Below are 22,646 nucleotides of genomic sequence, written 5' to 3' on the forward strand. Positions count from 1 at the left end.
TTGGATCCCCAGTTTATTTTTAAACAGAAATTTGTCAATATACACATGTATTGAATACTATTAGAGGAAAACAATTCTTTGTTTATTTGTACAATGTTTGAACACAACAATTTCACTTACGTTGTATTAAGTTTTCAGTTATTTCTTGTTAAATAAAAAATGACGAGTTTTGCCCGTTTGCAAAATGGTCGGATAAAGTGGACCCCCAGATTGTGTATGTGTTTGTGTATTTTACAAAGTGTTGGACAGCTGCTTCATTCGGAATTGTGCACATGGAAATATACACAATAAATATGCCTGTAACTTTTTACCAAATGTACGTACCTTAAAACTATTGCTACCATTGTTTTTCTGCCTAAATTCTAGCCCAAAATCATGCATCATATTCCCCTATTCCTATTTACAAAACTTGGCCTACATTCAAGATGGCGGTTTTCAAAATGGCTGCCGTCAAGGTTCACCTTATCGTATGACTTCCCCTTAGGTATAGTATGTACCCACATTGTTGATATTGACTTTTTATTATTAACAGGCAGTTTACAAGGAATGGTACTGAACGTATTGTGCAACTGTCGACATGGATACACGACATTTCAATCTGCCATTTTGGTTAATTCCATTTCAAAAGCGCAGCTGCTTTTTTGTGTGTGATCTTTCTGTGGGACTTCTTTCCTCTGAGTGAAATTTTACGGTAGGCTTCGATATGAGCTCATTGATACTTCCCTTGTGAGTCAAATCCAAACCTGTAACCCGATATCAATAAACATTTTTTAATTGAATCAAAAAAAAGGTGGAAAACAGAAATCATCACCTTCATCAAATTCATCGCCACCGATTTGAAAACATCAGCCCATCTATCCACAAAAGAAAAAGAAAACAGCATAGGTGCTACTGGACCAGTTGAAAGTTCAAGGTTAGTCTTGTTCCTGTGTACCATTGCATTCCTTGGCAAATCGTGTAATCTATTCAAACACTTAAAACACACATTTCAACAATTTCAACAATTTCTAAAGAAAGTAAATTTCTTAAAACTAACAATGCATTGTTTTCATTTACACATTATACAGCAAACCACAAGGGTTAGGCTGGTTTAAAGTAACTACTCACAACGGAGTGTGGGTAAAATTCGTTCTCTCTCATTGGTATTAAAAAATAAGTAGTTTAGCTCGCTCCTAATTCATACCAAAGAGAGGTGGGACAAAAACACATCCTAAAAGAACAGTGCAGACTATACATGACCTGCAGTATGAAATTATTCCTCACCCACCGTATTCTCTTAACATCTGTTTCACCGATTACCATCTCTTCTCCTGGTGAGAGAAACGTGGGTCCGGTTCCCAACGGAAGCTAATAAGGTTTGGATTCCATGTTTACCTCTAGGTCTTCATCTCATATAGCCTTGCTGTTGATAAAGTTTGAGTACAAAACCTCACGACTGAAATCTCGCGTGGCCGAAACCTTCGCCACCCAAAATCTCGTAAGGCGAGAACTTTGCTGGTCGAGATTTCCTCTAGGACAAACCCTCGCCCTCCAAAATATCGCGAGATGAAGTTTAGCCATAGTGATTTCTTCTGAGTATATGAATTCCTATATGAAGTTTTGTGTGTTGTGTTCGATACTATTCTGATTTTCACTTCGGCAAAACTGCTTCGACACTGTGCTTCGTCCTTTATTTTCGTACTTCAGTGATTATATTCTTGTTTGTGGTTTCATTTTTGGTTTTAACTAGTTCGAATTGTGTTCTGTATGTACTCTTCTACATCCAAGATTCATATAGGAATTCATATAGGCCTATCTTCAAACGTTGGCAACAATGTACATCAAGACGTCACAGTACGTTCTACTCATAATTAATTTTCTAGATATTATGATTTTTGTTCCGTGCCATTTAACAAAACTTCATTTTGTGCTTAGTTGGTAACACTGCATTACATATGATGTTATTGAGCATGCCTGGGGGTACAAAGTTCGCTTATTATACTGTTGTGTAAATGCCATTTTGATTGTTTTAATCATTTTGAAGTTCTTTCTGTGTCAGTGCATCTTTTGCATTGCTATCTTCACATGATTCTAGATCCTTCTTTCCTCTGTATCTCCTATGATTCTGGGTGTCGGCCCGTAAAGCTTTGGATTTCTCACTTTTCTTCACTCCTCTATCGATTGCACATTGTTTGATTGGACAATGGTACTATCAATATAAGATGTTCCCTTGTGAGTACAGTACAAGAGACAAAAAATTATTTCAAATGGTTCAGCCGTTTTCAAAGGATGATGACACAGACAATACAATTTAAATGTGGGGAAAAACTATATAAATTGTCCCCTTAAAAACTGAATGTCCGATAATGCCGTGACGAGTTTCCACTTGTTTTTAATGAGGAATTTATATCCAGAGTTTCACCTTCTTAACTTAAGGGACTCGTAATGTATTAGATTTTTGGCATTAATTTTGAACTCACGGTGGAATTCGCACTCTTACCAAATAACTGGACTAAATTTGATTCCATGGATAATATTCCTTCTAATTTATTTTACGATCATATATCCATTCACTTTGAACCGCCAATTTTCTTCACTTCTAGCGTCTAAATTAAGCATTTTCGGATCACTATTATAAATATTTTCACCTTACAAACTCATATAGCTATATTGTTATGACGAGGTGTTGTCCGTATGAGAGTTTTGGCCCAACGAGATTTGGTCCGGGAAGTTTTCACCAGGCAAGATTTTGGTTGGCGAGATTCTGACAACACGAGATTTCTGGCGGGATGATTTGGCCCCGAGATTTTGTTCATACATATCTCTGAAAGGGACGCTAAGCTCAAATTTAACCAAGCACCTCTTTTGGTATCTTAGTTACTCCTTGGCAGAGAACTTCCCTGGTGTCCAGCAGGTACATAGTGTCATATTTCGGAAATCGAGGACAAACTGATATAAAGAATTAATCACATTAAAGTTACGTAACATACCTCTGTGAAGTAAAATAATAGAAATGACTGGTCCCATATTACTTATAATCAACAGAGTCGTGTTGATAAGTGTGCAGGGTTGTTCTACTTTGCTTTCTTCTGAAGCAATTGGATGGTCACCATGGAAATATAGAAAAAAGGCTTTCGCAAGTTTGATGCTATTCAGAAAACTTGTTTGTATTTGGTCTGTTCAGATCCTTCACAACAAGTTCCTGCACACTGATCAGAGGTAAATTTGCATGTACTAAAACGTCTTTCCGGACCTAATCTTTTCATAGTGCGTTCTAACAGTAATTTTAAGAGAACTTCTGCAGACACGTGTGTAACAAGTATTCCTGGCGAGTAACATTTATCACATTTTACTTTTTATGTGATGATTACGGCTACTATTCACCATTTTGACCTGGTCGCGAATAATGTATTGGTAAGTTGAGAGATTCATGTCCACTATTAAAACAGCAGCCTCTGGAAAGAGTTCAGGTGGCGTTAGGCTTCGAAGAACCGACTGATGGGACTTACTAATCCCAATTCTTCTCTGAAGAGAGGTACTTGAAAGTTCTCTCACAATTAATGCAGAATCCCTCCTTCCTCCTTGTCTCAGTTTCAATTCAATTGTCAACAACAGTTCCTTATGGCTTCTTTTTTCAATCATTCTCTTATTTTACGTTTCGTTAACTTCCGACTACAATCACTACAAGGACTTATGAGGCCTCCCAACATGACCTCTGGATGTACTAGACTGCGATATCATGACGTCATGAAATTTGGTTTCCTTCAAGATAGGAGGCATTGGCTTGTAGAGAATCTTCAAGATGTACTGGTGGTGTCTCCCACTTCAAGTTTGTGACTAAAAGTTCTTTAGTGACGCTTTAACCGAATAGAAGTAGAAACCGCTATAAAGAAATTAAAGAAACACAAATCTCCGGGTGTAGATGAAATTCCGGCTGAGTTAATTTTAGCTACAGGCGAAAAATTGTGGAACAAGATACACAAACTCATTCTCCTCATCCACCACAAGGAAGAATTGCCACAAGAGTGGAAAGAATCAATCATTGTTCCAATTCACAAGAAAGGCGACAAAACTGACTGTAATAATTATCGAGGCATTTCTGTCAACATCCTATAAAATCCTTTCAAATATTTTATTAGCAAGACTGACCCCATACGCAGATGAAATTATTGGAGATTATCAGTGCGGATTTAGACGAAATCGATCAACTATCGACCAAATATTTACCATTCGCCAAATACTAGAAAAAAAAGTGGGAATACAATACCCCGGTACATCAACTATTTATTGATTTTAGAAAGGTGTATGACTCGGTTAGGAGAGAAACATTATAGAACGTTCTTACAGAACTTAGAATACCGAGAAAGCTAATTAGATTAATTAAGATATGTTTGAATGAATCCCAAAGTAAAGTCCGGGTAGGAAAATTTTTGTTCACGAGCTTTCACGTCGAAAATGGCCTGAAACAAGGAGATGCGTTGTCGCCATTATTATTTAACTTCGTTCTGGAATACGCTATAAGGAAAATCAAAGATAGCAACCAGGGCCTACAGTTGAACGGTATTCACCAGGTTATGGTATATGCTGATGATGTAAATTTAATAGGGGACGATAGAAGAACAATAGAAAGAAATGCAGAGATCTTATTAAACGCTTGCAGAGACATGGGTTTAGAAGTAAATTCAGAGAAAACTAAATACATGGAAGTGTGTCGGGACCAGAATACAGCAAATTATGGATGCGTTAAAATATTAAATAATACTTTTGATAAAGTGGATAGTTTCAAATATCTAGGATCAATATTTACAAAGGAAAATCATATTCACGGAGAAATTAAATGTCGACTAAAAGCAGGGAATTCATGTTACTATTCGATTAAAAATCGCTTGTTGTCGCGAATTCTGTCGAAGAGTTTGAAGCTTAAAATATACAAAACGATAATCATGCCTGTTGTTCTGTATGGCTGCGAAACATGGTCACTTACTCTGAGGGAAGAACATAGACTGAAAGTATTTGAGAACAAGATCCTGAGACGAATATTCGGACCCAAGAAGAACGGGAATGGGGAATGACGGAAACTTCATAACGAGGAACTACATAATTTATATGGTTCACCCAACATTGTTTAGGTGGGCGGGTCATGTAGCTAGAATGGAAGAAAGTAGAAACGCTTTCAAAGTCTTGACTGAAAGACCAATCGAAAAACGACCATTAGGAAGACCTAGGCGCAGATGGGAGGACAATATTAAGATGGATCTCGCAGAAATTAGAATACAAAGTAGAAACTGGATGCAGTTAGCTAAGGATAGAAGTCAGTGGAGAGCTTTTGTGAACGCGGCATTGAACCTCCGGGTTCCATAGGCCATAGAGTTAATTTCCATGAGATTGTTCAGTTTCAATTCCCTTACAAATATGTCAATAGGCATAACCTAATTTATATATTAAACAAATAAATCATCCTTCTCTCCCTAGCCAAACTTATGGTTGTGATCGCACTCCTTGCTTAGTATGCTTTTCTAAAGAAAAAAATATGTTTTAATATACTGAAAAGTTAAAAAGCTTAGCTACAGTAATTTGTATTGGCTAGTTTGAAAACAACAACCTTCTCCATTTCACTGATTGTATAACATCTTTGGTAGTAAGACTGCAAAGGATCCGGAATGGTGTGTTGTATCTGTGCTTGTGATTCACCTTTTCCCCTTAACTGGTTATCTAAGTTAGAAGCTGCAACGAAGTGGCTGGACGAGCAAACATACAAAAGCTGCTACACATAGTAAGTACTGTACTTATTTATAGATACGTAGACTAAAGAAAGAACATAAAAATTACTTTATTATTATATTGTTTCAATTCTTATTAATATGAAAATCGTACAAGTAACCTCTATTCTATATGAAAAAAAAAAAAAAAAAATGATATTCGATCCAATGTCAAAATGCTATCGAGTTAGTAGCTTTCACTCCACTCACTCATCCACGGAGACGGAAGTTCATCCTACTTTTTACCATACATTCATGATTTCTAGCCGCAGTGATAGTCTCAGAAGAAGAGTTTATCTGTTTATTTCTATATTTGCATACGAAATCTTGATTACAAGAGCTAATATAAGTTTGGCATACATTTCAGACACTAAGTTTAAATAAATAGATTCAACATTTTAGTCTCTTCCGTTCCCCTATTTCCTTTACTGAAAAATTCTGAATTTCCTTTCACTACTACAAAGAAAATATATTAAAGCATTATTGTCAGGATTCACTCCATCGAGCTTAATTTTGTACTTTCCTTATAGTTTTATTACTTTTAATGTCATTTGGGAACATGGTCATACAAGGGATACTTTTTATCATCTCCACTTACTAATCACTTTGTACCTAGAAGCGGAAGGAAAATGAAAAAGAAAAAAATCGAAAAATTGTGAACTACAATATACGCCCAAGATGTAATGAGCATGGCTGTACTGTATGATTTTATTTCTTGTTTTCCGTAGCATAGCTTTACTTGGCCCTTAAATAATAATAATAATAATAATAATAATAATAATAATAATAATAATAATAATAATAATAATAATAATAAAAACCCTGAGGAAAATGTAAAATAAATGATTAATGTTTTCACGAATTTATTTGACAATCATTATGGTACAAAATATTGCATAAAAGGCCCACATGTAAAAATGGCCCACTTTTCATTCCAGTAATATTTCGTATTTAGTTTACACTGTACAATAGTTTCCAGATCATTGTGAAAGTACGTACACACCTTCCATCAGTTGTAATTATTTGTATGGAACTACAAAATATATGTTTAAGTACAAATTATTATACACAAATGCCTTTAGCTTTTTTCTCCCATTCTTTCAAAAAGAAAAAAAAATCAGCAGTGTAAGCTGTACAAAATGAAAGTCGGAGCAGTTTACATCAATAAAAAAAGAAGTTACCAAATTAATTCATTTAAACTTTTTTGTTTATAATTTACATTTCATTTCGAAAACATTAGTATAATCTAAGTACTTTCTTCTACAGAACTATTTCACCCACATCAGTAATTTTAATCAAATTACTGTGTATTTTACAAACAATTATTACGTTGTTAGAGTGTTTACAGAAGAACGTGATATTTAAAAAAACAAATGATCTAGAGAGAGTACTTAACGCATATATATCTACAACTAAGAACAAACTAATGAGTTAGTCTGCAGCTGCAGTATTATTGATTTTTTTTTTTTTTTTTTTTTTTTAAATATTGATCATGTGTGCCACTGATAATATAACTCTTGTTCTCTTGCACAGATCTTAGAACATCACTTGACGAAACTTTAGAAATTTCAAAAAATGATGCAAATAAATATCTTGTGAATAACAGCAGAACAGAATTCTTAAAATTAACACTTCGCCCAGATGAGAAAAATAAATACTGTGAAATGTTTACATTGGCCATAGTTTTTCTCAAAGAACTAAAAAACTTTGAGCAAAATAGGTTTTGCACAAGAACAGCAAGTCAACATTGTCAATTTAAAAAAAGAAATGAAATGAAATTTTTGAGTTTTACGTCCCACGGTTATGCCGGCTAGGCTAAAGGAGACGGTGAAGATGAGAAATGAATGAAATGATGGAATGAAGAAAGTGAGAGGAAACGGGAGAACCCCGAGGAAACCCACGCACACAGTGTTTGCCCATCACAAAGTTATTTGGCGGGAGCAGGGTTTGAACCCGGGACCCCATGCACCAGACGTGGACGCTCTACCACTGAGCCAACGCGACCCCAATTTAAAAAAGAATTAACTTCACAGTTTCAAAGTCAAATGCTGGATTTGATTTTTCTTTTAAATACATGATTAGTAGTGTACGCAACAAAAATAGTGTATACACTAGTAACAGCTAAACACAAAGCAGTTGTATTTAAATGAAAATGAGGTTCTGTACTATCGAAACAAGATGTATTACCTTAATAGTTACATTTTTAAATGGCTATATCTCAAGCAATAAAATGTTCTCTGCAATTTCAATGTCGACACTGAAAATTTAGTTCCTAGAGTTCTATAGTTTCAATGTAACTAAATTTTAAACCATGGGCAGTTAGTCCACTTTGATATTATTTAATGTTTTTGGGCTGCTGTTGAAAGCGTAACTATTCAGCTTTGATACTATTTCATTTCTGTTGACTGCTCAACTACTTTGCGTACAGCGTAGTGAACAATCTTCTCTCTCTTTTTCTAATGCTTCACTTATGACAAAAAGAGCACATTCCCCTATCTCTAACAACGTAATAATCTTTGCTGCCAACTATTCAACATTTGAAGATTCATGAAATAAAATAATAATAATAATAGCAACAGTACATTACAGCAGCAAGATTTCAATACTTTACAAAATCTTGTACTATATTACAGCATTTGAATAATATTTGTACAGTTTTTCCATTACCTTACAAAGTTAGAAGTGTTAATTCAGATTTTTTTTTAGTTTTACTTGATAAAAAAAAGAAGAAAAAAAAACGTTCTTATAAATCGAATGGCAACATCATCTGAATACAACTAAAACACAAACAGAAAGTAAAGATTACATCTACTAAAGAATGAGTGAATTGTTTCAAGACCAAAGACTTTTAAAGATAAGAGTTTTAAAGGCATTTAGAAGAATTTTATATTGCTCCAAAAAGGACTTAACGTTAAGGCAACAAAATAAAATTCACCTTGATTGATTACGATTTTTCATCCTGCCTTAGTAGTGAGTGTGTCCATATTATATGGTTGAAACAAAGAAATTCTACAGCGGAAATGGAAAATATCACACACACCAAGAAACGGTGCCTGTAAATTAATTCACCCTGCACTCCAGGATGGACACATTACAGGGTTCTGTTCTCTTTCGTTTATTCTCTACTTCTTCTCCTTCCCATCTGTTGAAGCATTTAGCAAAGGCGCTTGTACTGTGTATGATTATATTGTCACTGTTTTCCGTTAAGTAATATATGTATGGATGATGCTCTTAAATTTGGACCAAACTCTTAACTCGGCTCGTATTTGACATGAATTCTTGAAACAAAAGCATAATATAAAACTGCATGTCAAACTTAATGGTACTATTTTGAACTTTCAAATTCGACGAAATATCTAGACCGGACGTCGAATATATAACAAGTGGCAAATTTTGAGCCATATTCGAGTCCGAGACATCCGTTGTCTTCAAAATGACGTTTAAAATATCTTTATATGCAAGCAACCACTTGGTATTCCTTCTAAAATTGACGAACGTGAATTTTGTAATGAATAGTATCGTAATATTGAATTCTAAATAGTCTATTAAATTATGAAATTTTCAGCCTCGGAAAAAAAAAAGGAAGTCCATCCAGATTGGAAGTTACATTTGTAAATGGAATATGGTACTTTTGAATTCAGACTTGGTACATACAAAATAAAATAAGAACCTGGTTTTAAACATTTTCCCATTTCCTTTACCCCTGAGATGACATTAAATATTAGTTCTTTATGTAAAACTTCTTATCACACTTTCAAAGCTGTTTCAAAGCCAAGTCGGAAATATGTTTTAAACAAAAGTTCCTTATTTTCACCATTTAGGACTTACCAGTATTTATTATTTTGACAAAATGCACACTCTTCAACTTTAGAAGACATGGACAGTGAATTATATACTATCCATTACATTTTCAACGTCATTTTGAAGGCAAAGGACATATTTTAGATATAACGTGTACGAAACTTTTTTTTTTTTTTTTTTTTCAAACATTCCGAATCTTAGTCCAAAACTGTCACTTTCCGCTTTTAAAAAATCGACTTCCGTTCTGTTCTGGAAGTTCAAAATACCACTATTAATTCTGGACATGAGATTTTATACACGTACTACAAGTCGAGTTAAAGGCCAGGTGCAAATCAACAGTCTCAATCTATGTATGTACAGTATACTGATCATCGCGACTGGCATTTTAGTAAACAATATCCACTTCAATTGAAGAGTGTATATCAATTAGATTTGGGCATTCATTACAATGTAAATTATATCCAAAACTGAGATATCTGTCCAATCTTAAATTATCACAGCTAAACTCTTTCTATTATATTAATCCCTTCCTCTTCCCCATGTTTTACTGTGTTCATTAAGTAGTAATGGCTTCCCAATATTAAACTTGAATAACACACAAAATGCAACTGAATCGAAAATAATACCGCAACTTCAGAGAAAAACATTTTGACGAAAATGTGCGTTAGTTTAATCGAGACCTAAATGACATATTGAAGTGAAAGACAAAATTCCTTCAATGAATGTCGTAAGCAAAAAGAGTTTCAAATGTGAAATTATACACCTTCTGGGAATAAACGTGTGAAGTTCACGTTCTTTTGCTCGCGACCACACAATACACGTAGAATAAGGAAGTTACTTTTAATAAATATGTTTAATTTGGGAGAACGCGTTTCTTACTACATTCGTTAAGTTTCATAGACATCCGTAATCAAGCTTAGATATCAATTCTCTATCTCTCTGTCTCTTATTTATTGCTTAAGAATTTTGCGTTTTTCTTTATTCAATTGTAATTAATTATTCTCTTTAAATAATTCAAATTACTTAACCTGGTTTGGGCAGATGGTATGAACAAATGTATCCATTAACAAGTGATTATAGTTTACTCATATCACTTTAGTTACGTCGTACAAAAAGCTCACCTAATAGCTGCACGCGTAAAATTAATTTAAGATTATCTCTAGGGTAACTATTAGCTAATGCATAGCCCTATATCTTTGTTACTTTTAAAATACAAGATTAAGAAAGTTTAACGGGGTCAGATAAGAACTCAATTATTAAACAATAAGAAATTACATACGTCTATGAAATTCAGAAAGAAGAAAAAAGCACCAGATATACAGTTCATCGTTTATTCTCAGATTCGGAGCATGAAATATCTAAGAAAAATAAACAACCGCTTACATAACAACAGAATCACACCTACATTTATACTAAAGCGACAATCCGGACTAGAATGGATATGGCCGAACAAACATGTTATACATCTATTTTTTTTCTCAAACAGTTCCTGCAAGTTACATAATCCTATGTGTACAAGATATCTGCAAAACTGGTGGAAATCATTAAACCTCATCAAAACTTAGTAATAAAATTTCAATGCTAACTACTCCAAAGAAATATTAATTTTGAGATGGTTAAGAATCTTTTGAAATTTTCACGTTGCCACATAATTGAACACGCAAACAATTAATCGGAAATACACATACACATATTCTTCATATAACATTGATGGACGGTAATGTACTTCCATCTTTAAGACTCCTACCAACTACTAATCTACTCATATTAGTTCCTGAGTTCTTTTTCTTGTACGTGTCAATTATGTACAGGAACAATCGTCATATGCATACGCACAAACTACCATACAATAAACACACACATACTTTCATACAGACACACACACATACAACGATAAGTAATATAGAGTTATCTACAAGAATATGCAAATATAATGCACCAATGAAAAAATGTTCACTGAGTCGAATAAGAACTTTCGGATATATCATTAAAAGAATTTTAAAATAATAATAATAATAATAATAATAATAATAATACAAACATATACATTATTCCCCATAGAAGAACATATTTCTTTGTGCAAATTGTTGCATATTTATTGAAACAATTCACTCTTTAGATTAGTAGATAAGTGAGAATGCACTATCTTAATATAACGAATTAACGCAATGTAATAATTACACATTTGAGCTGAATAGTTACATGATACAGTTTCCTTTCTACACACAGATCATAGTAGAAAATGAAATTTGTGCTCAGTATTGCTTATAACAAGTGCAATGTCTCAGTTCAGTAAGTAGATAAATTCATCGTTTCTATATTCTCCTTCCTCAAAGCTACTCTAATGTTGCTAATACTCATCCATCTGTAGCTAATAGGAGCGACTTCATTAACTCTTTCCCTAGTCTACATGAAATTTCGCACACTCTAATTGGCCTTGGATTTTCAAGCTCATGCTTCAAAACAATAATAAAACAACGTGAAAACAAGAACATTTTTCATATTTTCCTTGCAATTTATTTATCGAAACTGCAATTCTTTACGCAAATGCAAATGAACAAAAGAAAAAAATCTTATACGTAGTCTCACCACTATCACTTTTTTCTCTTTTCTAGTCATTCGTATCATATTCTGCATTCGTAAGTTAAAAACAAATATGATACTCTACGACATAATAAAGTAAATAAGATTTTTTCAAAGCTACATAAAATACTCGACAGTATGAACTGGTTGTGTTGATATTGCATAGCTTTACGTTGCTGAGAAAAAATAATACTAATACTTTATTTTTTCTTACTTTACCTATAATATTGAATTATAATAAATACATTATCGACTAAAGAAGCCATCTTGAAAATTGTGAAGTTCTTTTAAAAGATGGGTGATTTTTATGACGATATTACTTTTGAAAAAAATATTGTAATGTTCCTTGCTTTGTATTCTCTTTTACATAGGTACTGTACACATTAAATCAGTAATATCAAAATTTCCAGTCAGTAAAACAAAATATGAGAAATGTTTCTCAAAAATATAATTATTTCATACTTTTAGTTTTTCATGAACCCTATCACCATACATGTAATAATCAAGAGAAGTGTTAAATTGTCAGAATTCTTTCAAAACATATTTGGCGATCATGAATCATACGAATTTCTTTTTACAAAAATCTTGATACATTTTCTGATAATAATATATTTACCTTAACATTATTATTATACTATTATTGACTATAGTTATACAATAGTATTCTCGATTCGTTAAATATTTTACATTATTTGTCACTGGAAATTCACTGGGAAAACAATGGAAGAGAATATAAACCATTTCTCTCATTGCAAGGAAGGAATTTAACTTAGCTGAGTGAAATATATATCCAACAAGACCTCAAGATATGTTAAAAATACGTGGTTCTTAAATCTAATGTTCCAGAAACTGACTCTCATTTAAGAAAATGTAGTAATATCGCTTGGCTAATTGTAAGTACTTTTGGGCTTTCATGTCGGTAATTCATACCAAAGATCGAACCTGGCATTTAAATATGTATTATTATTCCAGAAACTCATGAACAAGTGAAATTACAATTTCAATCCAAGGCCAATAAAAGAGTAAAACATACAAGCTTTGCCTTCATCTACCTTATTTTTTCAAATCTATCTATAACATAATTGCATGTTTGACTGCTCGTTTGGCACTTATAGACTCGCTGAACTGAACATAAATAAGAAAAATGTTACAAGAATATGTTTTATATCATCATACATTTCTGATCAGGATTTTTCGTCTTAGTAATGCTCCACAAAACATATTAAAACAATAATACCACTTAAGACTGATATAACCGCTATTAACGAGGAACAAAACTGAACGTAATTTAAATAATCTTTTGCTAACTAGACGCTTGAGATTCCACGATTCTGAACATTGTTTGTACTCACCTCAAGATAAAAATCACAAATATTTTATTCAAATATTTTACGCAACACTACAAACCAAAGTAGAAAACTGATTTAGATGGTCTTTTAATATATCAATAATGTTTATAACAAAAATTTCCGATAAATGGATTCTTTTCCAATTCACAAGCTAAAAATATTTTAGCATCTTGTTTGCTACCATACTTCAATGAAAATTTTTAACTGGCTTCTTTTCATAAGAAAAATTCCAAATTTGAAAAATTTGAAACACCAAACATATACATTAGCAAAGTATTCTAAACAACTGCATATCTTCTAAAGTTTAGCATAGTTAAGATCATGCTTTTCCTCTATGTCTTTTTCATATTCTCTGACGAAGTTTTGAAATATCAAACATTCTAAAAATTCATCGTCTATTAAGAGCCAATCAAATTTAACTTTGATACATACTGACCTACGTACAAAAACTTGAGCTAAAATATAGACATTTTAATTAAAAGATATACGACAGCAACAGTAATTGTTAGGTTTATTTCGAGTGGTTTTCTTTTGTTAGTTTAACCGTATCCCATTGAATTTTCCTTTTATACATCTCTGATGAAGTTTATCGGACAGCAAACTAAGTTAGAGATAGTATTTCGTCTACTACAGAAACTGGTAAAACAGTAACAATGAAACTTGCATTGAATTCATTTGATTGCTTACAATTTTGCATTTCTTTTCTAACTAATGAATACTTATGTACCTTTCCGTTGAGCCTTTAATGCCTTATATTTTTACTTTGCTTCATTAATATACCAGACATAAATTCGGAGTTCTCACTTAGTGAACTTTACTATGAAAACTTTGAATGCAGAAGACACTCAGGTATGTATCTACATTTTAGAATATCTTATTAAAGCAGCTTCTACACAGTACGGAACATTAAAATACCATTTTTTCTTCACTTACGAGACAGTCCTCTTACTGTGATACGAATATCATGAAGGCAAAGCTTGAGAAATACGAAAAATGCAAAAATTCAATTTCAGTTAAATTCCACTCTCGTACACCCCTCTCATTCATTCAAGCACACACACACTTGCACATTTAAAGTCATCCATTTAAAAGAAGGTATTTACATTTTCACAAAACTACTCTCTTATTTACATTTTCATACCATTTTCTGTATGTAAAAGAAAAGATAACAATCCTAAGGTTAGATTAACATTGTTGACATACAAAGCAGAAACACAACTTCTTTATTAGTAGCAAACATACTTCTTTTTTTTTTTTTTTTAATTTGCTTTGATTATGCTTGTTAAAAATAAAATATTAACAGCTTTAATTGTTTGGAATTTTCATGCTGAAAATCATTATTTGGCAAGAATAAACTTCAAAGTTAAAAAAAAAAAAAAAAAATAAGAATAAGAATAATCTGCAGGTTCCGTACACGTGACCTGTTCTACCGACAACAAGGTTCCTTATGACCATGCAACAGGATGGCAAACATAAGCCAATAATCAAGCATCAGTATCAACTTAGTACCGTATGAGCATTCAATACTTATGCTACAATACAAAATTGTTCAAATATTCGCTACCGCTATATACTTCATCCTCAAAACACACCAAAATTAAAAGTTTACATAATGTAAATCAAATGTAATATTACAAGTAGACTTAGTACTTACTACGACGACTCTAGCTGCCTATGTACACCTCTATGGGTCTCGAAAAGTGTTATAACAAACGAAAAAAAAAAAAAAAAAAAACCTAGAAGGATTAGGATTTGTTTTATAAGCAAACTACTGCACTATGCATTTGAAATAAAAAAAAATGCATACGCACGAATCCTAAACCCATCCACCCAAATGTAAACGCACACACACTCTTCTCATGATCAATGCTGCATAGTAAATTATTCCCAGCGGAGATAGCACTGTAAAGTCACAATATACACTAACATATAGCATCATGGCTTGAACTTCACTAACGGGATGTTCTTGGAAGATAAGCACTTGTCACACACCCACTCAGCGTACACTTCAGCAGTCAATAACTGATAGGCAGCTTCCGTTAGCCCGGTACACACACTGAAACACAGAATACCAAATAATTAGGTTTCTCAAGATAAACATAGAATATAACAATTGTGTTTTTAACATTAACTGCGTACGAAAAATTACGACACGCCACTGAAAACATTCTCAGATATTGCTTGTCAGGATAACTTGTGTGCTCGTTTTATGACAGAGAAAATGAACTCCAAACTAATTTCGCAAGACAGAAAAAAAAAACCTCGAAAACTAAGATCGTCATCCTACACCATTATAAACATTGTGATTACAGATTTCTCGTTATTTTCGAACAAAACCATTGCTCTCGTACCAGCATACAAAACTGAATGCTGTTTTTAGTAACTCAGTCTAATTCTTTCAAAGCTGAATTTGTATTTAAACGGGCAATGAAAACAAAAATGAAGGAATCATCATTCCTGATTTTCCTGAAACTATGAGAGAATCTGAGGAAACCCATATTTAAAAAAAAAAAAAAAAAATGTAACCACAAAGCAGTAATTAGGACTTTTTTTTTGGTCAGAAACACCAATTTCAAAAATTCTGAGAATATTACACGAATGTATTTAAAAGAGTATTATATACCCTGAAAAGAAAACACACTATTCTGCTCTCTGAATTTTGTAGTGAAGTTATAAAAAAAATTCGGACCAACGCATTCAATGGTATGGAAAGAAAATTATGAAAACCGAATTGAAATTATATCTAGTCTGGCCACAAATATTGTTAAGGTTCCAGAGTTGCAATACTGTCCATTGTGAGGAGAATGACCGAACCTGGCTGTGAAATGTGCGATGACTCATTATGAGTGTTGCGAAACCCATCCAGACTGAATGGAACGAAGTGATCACGAAAACCGGGTAACGGTGATAGAACTACACTGAATTGGAAATAAGCGACTGAAATTTTCAACTGGCTTTGAAAACTCAAAACGTATTGCTACATCTATGTATACTGGGTGTGTCAAAAGTCCGGGTCATTATAAGATACATAAAAATGGAAAGAGGCAAGTTGATGGAAATACGTGGCTTTTAATTTAAAATGGCGGATTTTAAATCACACCAGTCGTTTGGACTTCGTACTGGTAAGGCACAATAAGTTAACTGAAAAAGCAAAGTATCGAATTATGCAAACTATTCCATCGGAACGTTAAGGACACGAAAAAATTGACTCAAGAAACGTGAACGTTGGTGTGTGAGAAAACCTACTAAAACACCTTGAACCCGTTTCCCAACAATTCTGTATTATTAGTATGGTGAGGACCCAAGGACAACGCTGGACTACTGAACTGACAAATTTAATATAGGGTCTCTTACCAGTGTGGAGCCAAAATGGTTGGTGCAATTGGAAATATTTCACCATTTTAGATTGAAAATCATTTATTTTCAACAACTTTCCATTTTTTTTTTTTTTTTTTTGTATCTTTACTCATATCTGAGTTGGCCTATAGCCCGACTTTTGATAAATCCAGTATATAAAAATTGTAAACATGTTTGACATGCAACTTTCTCCGGATTTGATGATTTTTGGTACATGAATAGACCATGGATTAACTTGGCTTTTTCATTGTATTAGCTTTCTGGAAGAGCGTATTCTAACGCGAGTAGAGGGGATTCAAAAATTTATGCCAAAATTTCAATCTCACGAGCCTGTAAATTTAGAAAGATGAAACTCGGTATATAAAGTCCTCATTAAAAATAAGGAGCCACATTTCCGAGCGTTTCTGAAAATTTCCGTTTTTAAGGGGGTAAAAGTATTTTCTATCGTCTATATATAAATGTGTAATATGTTCCACCATTACTCGGGAACACTTGGAGCGATTTAAACCAAATTTGGTACACACATAAATAGCATGTAGTAAATTAATTCTTGGTTACCATTGTAAATAAAACTCCAACTGACCAAAGCAGTATATATATCTGCTGTATATATTTTCAGTAGCATAGCAGTGATGTATATATATTTTTTAAGATTATATATTTGTGCTACAGTTTCGGCTATGTAACATAGCCTTCCTTAGACACATTATGAGAGACCAATTTTGACACGTAAACTTTTAATGGGCTGTAAAAAGTAAATTTTTAATTAGTGTAGTCACTTCTTCTTTTTGCACATCTGATATAAAACTATTAATTAGGTGTTTGTCACTTACACTTTCTATTCGCTATTGCCCATCTGCTGTTCTCCATTGTACACCTGCTCCAACAGCTCGTGTTGATCCTTTTAATTCTTTCTTTCTATTTTGTCTATCATCTTTTCCCATAATTTATGTATTACAAGCAGGGTGGATTGATTTAAATCAGTCTGATTTAAATCACGATTTAAATTACTTGATTTTTACATAAAAATCGTTGATTTAAATCGAATTTCGAAATAAATTAATTTAAAGTGAAAATACGTAAAATCCAGTTTCCGTTCTGTTATTTCGATTATGGAAGTTAATAATCATAATACAATGAGATTCAAATATACAGTATAGTATGAAAACAAGTGTCATGCAGAGGATTAGGGAAAATCCCGTTTTGAACAGATAACGGAGCAATCCTGCTTTCTTCTTTTCGTAACATTGAGTTTGGGTTTTAAAATCGTTAACTATTCCAACGGGGAAATCACCATCGACATTTAAGACGAAAATTCTTTTTTGTGCGTGTCTGTCTGTTCCCAGATAATAGGGCGTATTTAGAGGGATCCTATCCCCTCTTCATTTTTTTTTTTTTTTTTTTTAATTTTATAACTTTAGGCGAAATTTATGCATTTCATGCCGCAAGCTAGTTCTGAGTTTTTAAAAATAAGCCCCTGCCAAATAGTAACTTTTGTGAAGAAAGTGTCATTTTGATAAACGTTGCTGTACTTTTTCCTTAATACTTAGCCTTTTAAGTTATATCACCTATTTTTAGGTGATAGGGTAGAATTTTCATTATTCGATTAAAAAAAGTATCAATAAGGCCTTTTACTTCGTTTTCTTCAAGACTCGAGGCATTTTAGAACACGTTACATATGCTTTCATGCGTTGAGGCATAGTGTAATGACGTCATAAATTTAAAAAGATATTTTTTGTTATGCGTATTATTATTTTTTGGCGGGTTACATTTTGCATTCAGAAGAATTTTGCACACTCGTTCAGTGCACCCCTTAATAATTTTCAATGTTTTTAGATCTCTGCGTGGAAACAGCGGGGTCCAGAGGGGCAAAAATGTTTTTTAAAAAAGGATATTTTTAACAAAAATAGCTTTTTTCATGATTTTCCCGCCTCAGATGGAGACATACGAATGGTACCGTTTGAAAGGCTGTTCTATTCTGAAGAAAATGATGTACGTACTACGCTCCTAGGATAAATAGGGATGTCTCAGGAAACTGTTACATGATATCCTGTTTTAAACGGGAATCGGGTATTTGGGGAATACTATTTTTCGCGGACTTACTCTTGCACCTACAAGATTGAAATTTTGCACATTTACTCAGCGCACCCCCTCAGTATTTTTCAGATTTGTTTCAGATCTCTGCCTTAAAACAGGCGGAGGGGTCCACAGAGGTAAAAATTTTAAAAAAAGAAGATATTTTTAACAGAAAATTCCATTTTTCGTGATTTAACCGCCTCAAATACATGATGAGATATTTGAAGGGTACCATTTGAAAATTTGTTTTATTCTGAAGAGAATAATGTACAAATCATGATCCTAGGATAAATAGGGATGTCTGAGGAAATTTTTATATTACATCCGGGTCATCTGGGGCATTGTGGGAATGTTCTTAGCTCATTGTTAAATAGTTTCCTCACCCTTACTACTCAAGATAGAAGCTTGAAATTTTGTACACACATTTAGTACACCCCTTAATATTTCCCAGTTGATTTTAAGATCTGTGCGTCAACACAGGGGAATCCAGAGGGGATCAAAATTTAAAAACGCCGATTACTCTCAAAATTTCCCGCTTCGGAAACATGATAGGGAAATGTGAATGTTACCGTTTCAAAAGCTATTCCATTCTAAAGAGAGTGATGTATGTAACATGATCCTACGATAAATAGGGATAATGCTGTAGCTGCTTGACTGAAAGTCTATAATTTACCTTCAAAAAGAACCATAATTTAAAAGGGTTAAGAAACACTGTTTCGGATTGATATAGGTTATCGATTGGGGATAATTCAAAATTCAACCCTAATACTTTAACTTAAATGGCATAATTAGCATTTAATACCAATTCCTAATGCTTTTTCTTCAGTTCGCGACTTGTATTGTACGAGGAGAAAGACCTGATTTAAATAAAAAAAAATCAAGAAAAATGATTATTTAAAAAAAAAAAGATTTTTTCCACCCTGATTACAAGTCCACTAGACCAATTCATCAACTTCTCCTTCCCATATTTCTTAATCCACTGGGCTTATTTCCACTTTCTTATCACACTCCTTTTCTTTCTAATCCTTTTATTTCTTCCCAATCTATCTCATGTCACATTTCTTTAATGTGTTTATATATTGCGTTGTTCTCTTTTTAGTCTGGGATCGTCCATATGTTGTTTTATCCTTTGTTCTAATCTCTTTCCAGTTTCCCCTATGTACTTGATATCGCACTCTTTACAATTAACCTGGCACGCTGCTCCTTCCTCTTCTGATCTTATCTCCTTTTCTTTCTTCTTTCTTTTCTCTCTCACTAAGTCTATTATCCTCTTTTTTTCCTTTCCTCTAAGTTTTAATCCCTTCCTTCCTCAACAGGTTCTTCAAGATCTTCGTTTTCTCGCTCAAACTTTCAATGCCAAACCATCTTTTTTCTTATTTCTCTTTTCTTCCTTTTTTCCTTCTACATCTTCTCTTCTGTATCCGTTTCCCTTTAGTAACCGGCACAGTACTTCTGTCTTCTTTCTTCGTTGCTATCTATCATTTCTATTCTCTTTTTCATGTTCTTTATAAAATTCTTCTTAGTTCCCCTGTCTACGTCACTCCTCTTGTGGCAGTATATCTCGGCATCGCATTCTTTCCTGTACCATCTCGTTTCGAATTTTCCTCCTATTTTCTCTATAGTCATGTCCATGAAGTTGATTTTCCTCTCTTCTTCTATCTCCATTTCTAGCCTAATCAATTTTTCTTCGTCCTCAATTATTTTAATAAATCTCTCAAACTGTCTCTTAGTTTCTTTCCATATTCCAAGGCAATCATCTATATATCTACAAAACAATATAAGCTTTTGTCCTCCTCCTCCTTTTATTTTCTGTTCCCATCTGTTCATTAAAATCTCTGCTAGCACCGAACTCAGTCTCGAACCTATGCTTAGCTCCTCTTTTATTCTCACCAATTTTTCACCAATCATGCATACACTATTCTCCCATATCAGCTTTAGGGCCTTCAACACCTCCTTTTTACATTTTCTTATAATCTTATTTTCCCTGTACTCCCTCTTGATGCTCGGAAACATTGCCTTTACATCAACACTGAACCATATGGTTCTCTCTCTTCTGTCTCCCACTCGTTCTAGAGCACGTTTTACCTCCTATGTGTTTTTCACTCTGCTACTGACCTGTCTTCTTATCTCTTTTGTAATCTGTTTTATTTCTTCTTCCATATGGAAAGGAACTAAGAGACAGTTGCAGAGATTTGTTAAAATAATTGAGGACGAAGAAAAGTTGATTAGGCTAGAAATGGAGATAGAAGAAGAGAGGAAAATCAACTTCATGGACATGACTATAGAGAAAATAGGAGAAAAATTCGAAACGAGATGGTACAGGAAAGAATGCGATGCCGGGATATACTGCCACAAGAGGAGTGACGTAGACAGGGGAACTAAGAAGAATTTTATACAGAACAGAAAAAGGGAACAGAAATGATAGATAGCAACGAAGAAAGAAGGAAAGAAGACATAGAAGTACTGTGCCGGTTACTAAAGGGGAACGGATACAGAAGAGAAGATTTAGAAGGAAAAAAGGGAAGAAAAGAGGAAGAAGCAGAGAAAGAAGAAAAAAGATGGTTTGGCATTGAAAGTTTGAGCGAGAAAACGGAGATCCTGAAGAACCTGTTGAGGAAGGAAGGGATTAAAACTTACAGAAAAGGAGAAAAGATGATAATAGACTTAGTGAGAGAGAAAAGAAAGAAGAAAGAAAAGGAGATAAGATCAGAAGAGGAAGGAGTAGTGTACCAGGTTAATTGTAAAGAGTGCGATATCAAGTACATAGGGGAAACTGGAAAGAGATTAGAACAAAGGATAAAACAACATATGGGCGATCCCGGACTAAAAAGAGAACAACGCAATATATAAACACATTAAAGAAATGGGACATGAGATAGATTGGGAAGGAATAAAAGGATTAGAAAGAAAAGGAGTGTGATAAGAAAGTGGAAATAAGCCCAGTGGATTAAGAAATATGGGAAGAAGAAGTTGATGAATTGGTCTAGTGGACTTGTAATACATGAATTATGGGAAAAGATGATAGACAAAATAGAAAGAAAGAATTAAAAGGATCAACACGAGCTGTTGGAGCAGGTGTACAATGGAGAACAGCAGATGGGCAATAGCGAATAGAACGTGTAAGTGGCAAACACCTGATTAATAGTTTCATATCAGGTGTGCAAAAAGAGAAAGTGACTACACTAATTAAAAATTTACTTTTTACAGCCCATTAAAAGTTTACGTTTTGTAAAGAGAAGTGGGCGTGTCTTGCATTCAGATTGTATATAAGCTGTCAAAATTGGTCTCTCATAATGTGTCTGAGTAAGGCTATGTTACATAGCCGAAACTGTAACACAAATATATAATCCCTATATATATATATACTGCTTTGGTTAGTTGGAGTTTTATTTGCAATGTTGAATTTTCCAAAGCTGCAATGAATAATTTACAAGTTGGTTACCATTGTATTTCCCCATGCCCTTCATATGACCTACAATCTAAAAGAGAATACTGTGAAGTAAGACTAGCATTCCTAGCGGGTGGGAAGGAGTGACATGTAAAAATAATCCAAAACGGCATATATTTTAGTGTCTGAATCATAGCTCTCGAATCCCTGAGATGAATAGTACACTCCTGATGTTATTGTAAGTCTAACTTCAGTCCCCTGTGAGGTAACCGATTTCAATGTCGAATCCATAATTTTCGGGATGATTGAGATAAATAGTAACAGTTTAAGTTCGAGTTCAGCCCCCAGTGGGGT

The 22,646-nt window shown here is 33.6% G+C and overlaps 1 protein-coding gene across 2 annotated transcripts in view; it reads right to left on the minus strand.

Moving 5' to 3' along the window:
* Positions 1-7,188: 7,188 nt before the first annotated feature.
* LOC145666549 (uncharacterized) overlaps positions 7,189-22,646 on the minus strand; it is a 73,469-nt gene continuing 58,011 nt past the window's right edge. For both annotated transcript variants that reach the window (XM_081733868.1, XM_081733869.1), the window contains exon 6: positions 7,189-15,527. In XM_081733868.1, the coding sequence (XP_081589994.1) occupies positions 15,407-15,527 (121 nt within the window). In that variant the 3' untranslated portion in view covers positions 7,189-15,406. The remainder of the gene's footprint in view (positions 15,528-22,646) is intronic.

This window comes from Thermobia domestica, chromosome 12, assembly GCF_964235325.1.
Source record: "Thermobia domestica chromosome 12, izTheDome1.hap1.1, whole genome shotgun sequence".
NCBI lineage: Eukaryota > Metazoa > Arthropoda > Insecta > Zygentoma > Lepismatidae > Thermobia > Thermobia domestica.